The 9,466-nt window shown below is 66.4% G+C and overlaps 1 protein-coding gene across 1 annotated transcript in view; it reads right to left on the reverse strand.

Moving 5' to 3' along the window:
• The window catches only part of HSPG2 (heparan sulfate proteoglycan 2), a 52,151-nt gene extending 46,497 nt beyond the window's left edge, over positions 1–5,654 (reverse strand). Inside the window, exon 1 of the mRNA XM_039387321.1 lies at positions 5,495–5,654. Within this exon, the coding sequence (XP_039243255.1) occupies positions 5,495–5,654 (160 nt within the window). The remainder of the gene's footprint in view (positions 1–5,494) is intronic.
• Between the last annotated feature and the right edge of the window lie 3,812 nt (positions 5,655–9,466).

A 9,466-nucleotide genomic window follows, 5' to 3' on the forward strand; every position in this document is an offset into this window, starting at 1 on the left:
GTGTGTGTGTGTGTGTGTGTGTGTGTGTGTGTGTGTGTGTGTGTGTGTTCACACCGTCTGTGTGCGTGTGTGTGTGTTCACACCCTGTGTGTGTGTCTCTGTGTGTGTGTGTGTTCACACCCTGTGTGTGTGTGTGTGTTCACACCCCATGTGTGTGTCTGTGTGTGTGTGTGTGTGTTCACACCCTGTGTGTGTGTCTCTGTGTGTGTGTGTGTGTTCACACCCCATGTGTGTGTGTGTGTTCACACCCCATGTGTGTGTCTGTGTGTGTGTGTGTGTTCACACCCTGTGTGTGTGTCTCTGTGTGTGTGTGTTCACACCCTGTCTGTGTGTGTGTGTGTTCACACCCCGTGTGTGTGTCTCTGTGTGTGTGTGTTCACACCCCATGTGTGTGTCTGTGTGTGTCTGCGTGTGTGTGTTCACACCCTCTGTGTGTGTCTGTGTGTCTGTGTGTGTGTGTGTGTCTGTGTGTGTGTCTGTGTGTCTGTGTGTCTGTGTGTGTCTTTGTGTGTGTTCACACCCTGTGTCAGTCACCAACACGTGACCCTGCACACGCAGGTGCACGGCCACACGTGTGTACCCCCAGACAGGCGTGAACACCAGCACCTCCCTGTGCACACGCCTTTGCACTGCCACGCCCACACCCTGTGTGCGCACACGCGTGTGCCCCAGCTGGGTGTGCCCTGGTGCCCACAGGTCTGTCACATGGGTGTGCCCCAGCTGAGTGTGCCCTGGTGTGCCCACAGGTCTGTCACACGTGTGTCCACTCTGGGTGTGCCCTGGTGTGCCCACAGGTCTGTCACACGCGTGTCCACTCTGGGTGTGCCCTGGTGTGCCCACAGGTCTGTCACACGTGTGTCCCCCATCTGGGTGTGCCCTGGTGTGCCCACAGGCCTGTCACACGTGTGTCCACTCTGGGTGTGCCCTGGTGTGCCCACAGGTCTGTCACATGTGTGTCCCCCAGCCGGGTGTGCCCTGGTGTGCCCACAGGTCTGTGCCACGCGTGTGTGGCGCTGTGGGTGCCCCCGGCCCGGCCCCGGCCAGGAATCCGTCGGGGCAGCACTTTGCTGTGCAAACAAGCACAAGGGGGATTAGGCGGCGCTGGGGGGGACGGGACACGGGGGGGACACGGGGGGGACATGGGGGGGACACGGAGAGGCCACGGGGGGACACGAGGGGCACACGGGGGACGCAGGAATGCACCCGCACAGATGGGGGGACCCGGCACCCACCGGGGTCTGGCTGGGGGGGCACCCCATGGGTGCCAGTCCAGCCCCGTGCAGGGGGAACTGGGGCACGAGGGGGCCCTGGGGGTGCCGGGGGGGCTCTGTTGCTCCCACACATGTGCACTGAGTGGGTGGGGGCTCAGCACCCACGTCCCCACACGTGTAACGAGCATGTGGGTGCTCAGCCCCACTCCCCACACATGGGGGTGCTCAGCCCCCCATGGCCCCACACGTGTAACGAGCGTGTGGGCGCTCAGCCCCACTCACCCCCTATGTCCCCACACGTGTAACGAGCATGTGGGCGCTCAGCCCCACTCCCCACACATGGAACAAATGTGGGGGCTCAGCCCCCCCATGTCTCCACACGTGTAACGAGCGTGTGGGTGCTCTGTCATTGTCCTCCCCCCACCCCAGGCCTGTGGGTGCTCAGCTCCTGCTCCCCACCCTGTGGGTGCTCAGCCCTTGTCTCCCCCCTCCCCAAGCCCCCGTGGGTGCTCTGTCATTGTCCCCTCCCTGCCCCAAGCCTGGGGGTGCTCAAACCCCACTCCCCACCCCGTGGGGGCTCTGTCATTGTCCCCCCCATCCCAAGCCCCCGTGGGGGCTCTGTCATTGTCCCCAAGCCCCCGTGGGTGCTCAGCCCCCTCCCGGCCGGGGGCAGTGCAGCCGCGTGTCCGGTGTCCGGCGGTGTCCGGGCAGGGGACAGGGGACAACCCCCCTCTCCGGTTACCGGAAGCCTCCCCGTGCCTTGGCCCCGCACCCCCGGCCGCCGGGTCCCCCCCTCCGTGTCCCCCCCGTGTCCCCCCCGCCGGGGCACCGCGCCCGGCCGGACGCCACGGCCCCGCCGCCGCTCACATTTTCCACTCTCCAGCCCAAATCCTGCCCCGCACCCTGGGGAAAACTCAGGGGGGGCGGGGGAGATGGAGCCTGGGGAAGAGGAGGGTGAGGAAGCACCACCCCGGCCCACCTCCTGCTCCCGAAGTGCCCCTCGGGCCGGGGGCACCTCAAACCCCCCCCGTCTGGGTGTTCCCCCCGCTCCAGCCGGGATGTCACCCCGCCAAAAAAAATCGGGATGTGGCCTCTCCAATCTTTAAGTGCCCCCCAAATCTGGATGTGCCCCCCCCTTTACTTCATCCGGGCGAGGAAGAGGAGGTGACGCACCACAGGAATAATAACCGGGGGGGTTATTAATAGCCGACCTCCCCCCCCCCCCCGGCTCATTGTTCCCCCAAGGTCGCGTTAAAAGGTGTTTCCCCCCCAAAAAATACCCTCCTCCCCCCCAGGCCTGAGCCACCCCCGGGGTTTGGGGGGAGGGGGGTCACCCCGGGTTTTGGGGGGGTTGCCAGCACAGCTGGAGGGATGCTGGTCCCGGGGGGGGGTCCAGGCAGCTGCTTCCCCCCCCCAGCCGCCCCCGGGATTTGGGGGTGAAACAGCTGCGGGGTCAAAGTCCCTCCGGGGGGGGCAGAGGGGGGCCCCCAAATATGTGCCCCCCCCGCTGCATTCCTGCCTGCTGGCATTGCCTAATTTATCCCGAAAGGACTTGGTGGGGGCTGGGGTTTTTTGGGGGGGTTTAATGCGTTTTAGGGGGGCAGATGGCTGGGTTTGGGGGGGTGAGGTGGGTTTGGCAGGGGGAGATGGTTCTTTGGTCAGGGGATGGTTTTTTGGGGGGATGATGGTTTTTTGAGGGGGTGGAAATGGGTTTTGGCTGGAAATGGGTGGCTGGGGGTTCGTGACGGCTTTGGGGGGAGGAAATGGATTTTTTTGGGGGGAGGAAATGGATTTTTGGGGGGAGAGAGATGGGTTTTAGGAGAGGGGGGGGCTTGGGGGGGTCATGGGGTTTCTTTACGGCAAAGAAGGGGTTTTATTGGGGGGAGATGTTTCTTTGGGGGGTGGACTTTGGAGGGGGGGGTTAACAGGGTTTTTTTTGGCGGTTGACGGATTTTGAGGGGGGGATTAGCGGGTTTTGCGGCGGGAGGGGGACCCAGGCGGCCTGGCCGGGACCCAGGCGGCCGGGCTGCTCTTCCTCCCCCCACCCCCTCCTCCTCCTCCCGGCCAGGCCATCTTTGGCGATGGGAAAGAGCCGAAGGCACGAGGCCACGTGCGCCGGGTGCCCCGGGGGTCCCTGAGTGCCCCCGAGTGCCCCCAAGTGCCCCCGGGTGTCCCCAAATGCCCCCCGAGTGCCCCCAGGGGTGGCAGGAGCCCCACCCCCCACCCCAAGCAGCGCGGGACCCCCCCGAGCCCACCCGCGTGCCCCCCCCCCGCGAGCCCCGGCGCACACGAGTGTGCAAGAGCGGGGGTGCAAGGGGGGGGCGCCGGGGGGGCTGTACCCGCACACACGCGTGCGTGGGGTGTCCCCCCCCCCTTTCCCCACCCCTTCCCCCCGGGCAGGGTGATCTTATCGCACATTCCTGCTTCGCCCTCCCCCCCTCACCCCAAATTAACCCTTCACAGCCCGGGGGGGGGGGCACCCCCATCCCTCACTCCACCCCAACCCCCCCCCGCGGGGTGCGTGGGACCCCCCTCCGGGTCGTCTGGGGGGGTGCACTCCCCGAGCATCCCGGCCAGGGGGGGCTTTGGGGTGCTCGGAACTCAAATTGCCCCCTGTCCCACAGCGGAATGGGGGGGTGGGGGGTGTAAAGTGGGGACCCCCCCTCTGTCTGTCCCCGGCAGCCCCCCCGGACGTGGGTGGGAGCCCCGCGGGGAGGGGGGGCCGCGCTGCCAGCATGGCCCAGAGCACAAGGCCCCCTCTGTTCTCCACCCCGGGCACCCGCCCAGCCCCAAACCACCCCCCTGCCCCCCCCCAACTCCGGGGGGCCCCCCCACATCGCCATCACCCCCGCACCCCACTGAGAGACCCCCCCTTAAACAGGGGGAGCGCAGCCCCGCGGCGCAAACCCACCCTGCCCCCCCCGGGGGGCACCCAGAGGTGTCACCCCCCACGCCCCCACCCCACAGCAGGGTGGGGACCCCCCCAGGGGCGCCCCCAGACGCAGCGCCCCCCCCGAGGGGGTATTTTGGGACGGTTATTTTTAGGGTGACCGGCGCCACCATCACCCTTTAAATTTAGCTGGGCGGGGGAGGGGGCGGGGGGGGCGCGGGGGGGCGGGGCAGCACCCCAAAAGCAGGATGAGCCCCCTTAGGTGACCCCCACCCAGGGGGGTGGCAAGGGAGGGCTGGACCCCCACGGGTGGCTTTGGGGGGTGATGGGAACCACCCCCACCCCGGGGTCATGGGGAACCCCAATTCCCCGAGGGGACGGGGGGGGTGATGGGGACCCCCCCCCACTGGAGACCCCCCCAGGGGATCCCGGGGGGTTCCATGGGGACACAGGGAGGGGTGAGCCCTGTGCCTCTGGTCCCTGGGGGACCCCAAGTCCCGTAGGGGACAGGCAGGGGGACCCCACACCCCCCGGGGTCATGGGGGACCCCAATTCCCAGACGGGACAGAGCATGGGGAGGGGGACCCCACCTCTCCTTTGGGGGGACACCCCAATTCCCAGACAGGGCGGGGCCCGGGGTCCCCACATGACCCCAGTACAGGGGGGATCCCCAACCCCACAGGGAGCAGGACAGGGCACCAGGGACCCCCCGGGACAGGGGGACACCCCGATCCCTTAAGGGACGGGGCCTCCCAAATCTCCTTGGTGTCCAGGGGGACCCCAATTCCCTGAGAACCCTGGGATCCTCCCCCCCCTGCACACGTGGAGGGACACCCCAATCCCCTCAGCGGCCAGAGCACAACGCTGGGGACCCCCGAGCCTGAGGGGGACCCCAATTCCCCTCAGGCACAGCACAACTCCCCCAACTCCTTTAGGGGAGGGACCCCAACTCCTACAAGGGACCCCAAATCCTTCAAGACACACAAACTCCTCATTTTCTACAAGGAACCCCAACTCCAGGAGGGGACCCCAAATCCTCCAGGGGACCCCGACTCCTTTAGGGGACCCCAACTCCGTGGTACTGAACTTCTTTAAGATATCCCAAAATCGTGTTGGGACCCCAACTCCTCGAAGGGCCCCAAGTCCTTTAATGGATCCCAAATCCACAGGGGGACCCCAACTCCTTCTTGGGATCCCCACTTCGGGGACCCCAACTCCTGTAGGGGACCCCAACTCCCACAAGGAATCCCAACTCCAGGGACCCCAATTCCTTTCGGGGATTCTAGCTCCGGGAGGGGACCCCAACTCCTCCAAGGGACCCCAGCTCCTTTAAGACACCTCAAGTCCGCGGTGGGGAGACCCCAACTCCTTTAGGGGACTCCAACTCCTTTACGGGACCCCAACTCCGAGGCCCCCAACTCCTTTACGGGACCTCCCGGCCGGGCGGGGGGACCCCGAGCCCGCTCCCCGCGGCGCCCCCCGGCCCCACTCACCGCCAGGAGGGTCCCCAGGAGCAGGAGGGTCCCCAGCGCCGCCGGGCCCCGCCGCCCCATCGCGCTCCGGCCCCGCTCCGGCCCCGCCGCGATCGCTCCGAGCTCCGCTCCGCTCCGATCGCGCCGCCGCCCCGGGGCCGCCCCGCCCCCGAAACCCCCCCGAACCCCCCCGAACCGCGGGGGCGGGGCCACCGGGAGCGCGCCCACGGGGGGGCACGGGGGGACACGGGGGGGATCCCACGGGGACGCGCGGGGACACCCCGGGGCACGCGGGACACGGAGGGGACACGGGGGGCAACTCGGGGAACTTCTGGGAACTTTGGCGGGGACACGGGGGGAGACCCTTGGGATCGTCTGCAGGGACACGGGGGGAGACCCCTGGGATCGTCTGCAGGGACACGGGGGAGACCCCTGGGATCGTCTGCAGGGACACGGGGGGAGACCCCTGGGATCGTCTGCAGGGACACGGGGGGACACCCTTGAAATTCTCTGCAGGGACACGGGGGACACCCCTGGCATCGTCTGCAGGGACACGGGGGGACACCCTTGGAATTCTCTGCAGGGACACGGGGGACACCCTTGGGATCGTCTGCAGGGACACGGGGGGACACCCTTGGAATTCTCTGCAGGGACACGGGGGACACGGGAGGCGACTCTGGGAACTTCTGCAGGGACACGGGGTGCGTGGGGACACCGTGGGACATCCCTGGGGACTCGCACTGGGACAAGGGGACAGCCCTGGGGACTTGGAACACGGGGGGACACGGGGGGCAACTCTGGGAAGTTTTACAGGGACACAGAGTGGGTGGGGACACCGTGGGACACCCCTGGGGCCTTGGGACATGGGGGACACCCCTGGGAAGTTTTGCAGGGACATGGGGAAGTCGCGGGGGGGCACGGGGGGACACGAGGGGACACGGAGGGATCACCTCTGGAACTCTGGGAACTTTCACGGGGACACGGGGAACACCCCTGGGATCTTTCACAGCGACAGGGGATGTGTGGGGACAGGGGGGACACCGTGGGACACCTTTGGGAACGTGCACTGGGACACGGGGGGACACGGGGGACACCCCTGGGAACTTGTACGGGGACACGGGGGGACACAGAGGGTACAGGGGGCGACTCTGGGAACCTTCAGGGGGACACAGGGGTGCGTGGGGACATGGGGGACACCGTGGACCACCTCTGGGGACTTGCACTGGGACACGGGGACATGGAGGACACCCCTGGGAACATTTACAGGGACAGGGGGGGTGTGGGGACACCGTGGAGCACCTTTAGGAACTTCAGTGGGGACATGGGGTGTGTGGGGACACCCCTGGGAACTTTTATAGGGATGCGGGGACAAGGGAGACACGGGGGACGCCTCTGGGAACTTTCACGGGGACACGGGGTCACGGGGACGCCTCTGGGAACTTGTACAGGGACACGAGGGCGACTCTGGGAACTTTTATGGGGACGGGGAGGTGCGTGGGGACACCGTGGGACACCCCTGGCAACTTGTACAGGGACAGGGGGACACCTGTAGGAACTTTTCTGGGGACACGGGTGTGCGTGGGGATGTCGTGGAGCACCTTTAGGACCATGGGGACATGGGGTGTGTGGGAGGACACCTGTAGGAACTTTTCTGAGGACACGAGGGTGCGTGGGGGCACCTTGGGACACCTCCGGGAACTTCTGCGGGGACTTGGAGGTGCGTGGGGACACCGTGGGGCCGCTCTGGGAACTGGCAGAGGGACACGGGGACACAGGGATGGGAAGGGGGGTTCCCCCGTATCCAGTTCAGGGATATGGGGGTACGTGGGGACACCGTGGAGCACCTGTAGGGGCTTTTACGGGTTTATGGGATGCGTCGGGACACGAGGGGGACACGTGGGGACACGGGGGTCACCTCTGGGAACTTTTATGGGGTCATGGGGTGTGTGAGGACATGGGGGGACACAAGTGGGGACCCCACAGCCCCCAGGTACGTGGGGCAGTTTGGGGGCTATGGGGCAGGGGAGACTATGGGGACTGTGGGGGGCTCAGGGGGAGCTATAGGGGCTATGAGGGGCACGAGGGGGGCTATAGTGGTGTAGGGCGGTATGGGAGGGCTCATGGGGGCACAGGGGGGACTATGGGGGCTATGGGAGACACAGGGGGGCTATGAGGGCTATGGGGGACACAGGGGGGCTATGGGGGGCATGGGAGATTATGGGGGTACCAGGGACAAAGGGCTATAGGGTAAACAGGGGTTTAGAGGGTCTAAGGGGGACACCAGGGGCATAGGTGGTAGGGGGGGCTATGGGGGCACAGGGGAGGCTATGGGACCTGTGAGGGAACAGCGGGGACTATGGGGGCTGTGTGGGCCATAGAGGGGGGTTATAGGGTCTCTGGGGGTGCCAGGGGTATGGAGTGGTGGGGGTGGGCTATGGGGAGGCGAGGGGCTGTATGGGACACCGGGGTTTACAGGGTCTCTGGGGGGCACACGGTGGTAAGGGGGGCTCTGGGGGCACAGGGGGCTATAGGGGCTATGGAGGTACCAGGACATGGGGCAGTATGGGGGGCTGTAGGGGGACACAAGGAGCAGGGCAGAGATAGGGGGGCTATAGAGGGCACAGTGTTTATGGGGGCTATGGGGGGCACAGGGTTTCTAGGGGGGTTTTTGGGCACCAGGTGCATGGGGGGTATGGGGGGTTATGGGGGCACAGGGGTGGCTGTAGGGGCTATGGGGGCTATAGGGGACACGGGGGGTTATAGGGGCTCGGGGGGGCACCAGGGGCATAGAGTGATGGGGGGGGCTCTGGGGGGCACAGGGATGGTTATAGGGGCTCTGGGGGGCACAGGGATGGCTATAGGGGCTCTGGGGGGCACAGGGATGGCTATAGGGGCTCTGGGGGGCACAGGGGCTATGGGGCCCAGGAGGGGGGGCGTGTTTGGGGGCCACAGGGGCCATATGAGTACATGGGGGATCTGGGGGGCTATGGGGGGCACAGGGGTGGTTGTAGGGCCTATGAGGGACATGGGGGCTCTGGGGGGTCCAGGGTGGGGCACTGAGCCCATAGGGGCCATGTGGGAACACTGGAGGCATGGGGCACCTGGCGGGACAGGGGTGATTATGGGGGCATAGGGGCACAGGGGCTTGGGGGACAGAGGGGGGAATATATGGGGCCAGAGGGGCCATATGGGGCCAGCAGGGGCACAGAGGGTATGGGGACTATGGGGGCATAAGGTGGTGGTTATGGGGGCTGTGGGGGCACAGGGGGGTTGGAGGGGCTATGGGGGGCACAGAGGTGACTGTGGAGGCTCTGGGGGGCACTGGGGTGGTTATAGGGTCTATGTGGGGCACAGAGGGGTATGGGGGTACAGGGGCAGTTATGGGGGCTATGGGGGGCACAGGGGTGGTTATAGGGCTGTGGGGGGCACAGAGGGACATGGGGCCTATGGGGGGCACAGGGGGATATGGGGCCTACAGGGGGCACAGGGGGATATGGGGCCTACAGGGGGCACAGGGGGATATGGGGCTACAGGGACAGTTATGGGGGATATGGGGGGCACAGGGGTGGTTGTAAGGGCTATGGGGGGCACAGAGGTGACAGTAGGGGCTGTGGGGGACACTGGGGTGGTGGTAAGGGCTGTAGGGGGCACAGGGACTATGGGGAACACAGGGGGTCATAGGGGCACAAGGGTCATAGGAGCTATGGGGACACAGAGGGGGGTCATAGGGGCTATGGGGAGCACAGGAGGGGTCGTAAGGGCTATGGGGGACATGGGGGGTCACAGAGGCTATAGAGGGCACGGGGGGGGTCATAGGGGCTATGGGGGGCACAGGAGGGGTCGTAAGGGCTATGGGGGACATGGGGGGTCACAGAGGCTATAGAGGGCACGGG

Source organism: Pipra filicauda, unplaced genomic scaffold (genome assembly GCF_003945595.2).
Source record: "Pipra filicauda isolate LSUMZ 115617 unplaced genomic scaffold, ASM394559v2 scaffold554_size360964_pilon, whole genome shotgun sequence".
Classification (NCBI taxonomy): domain Eukaryota; kingdom Metazoa; phylum Chordata; class Aves; order Passeriformes; family Pipridae; genus Pipra; species Pipra filicauda.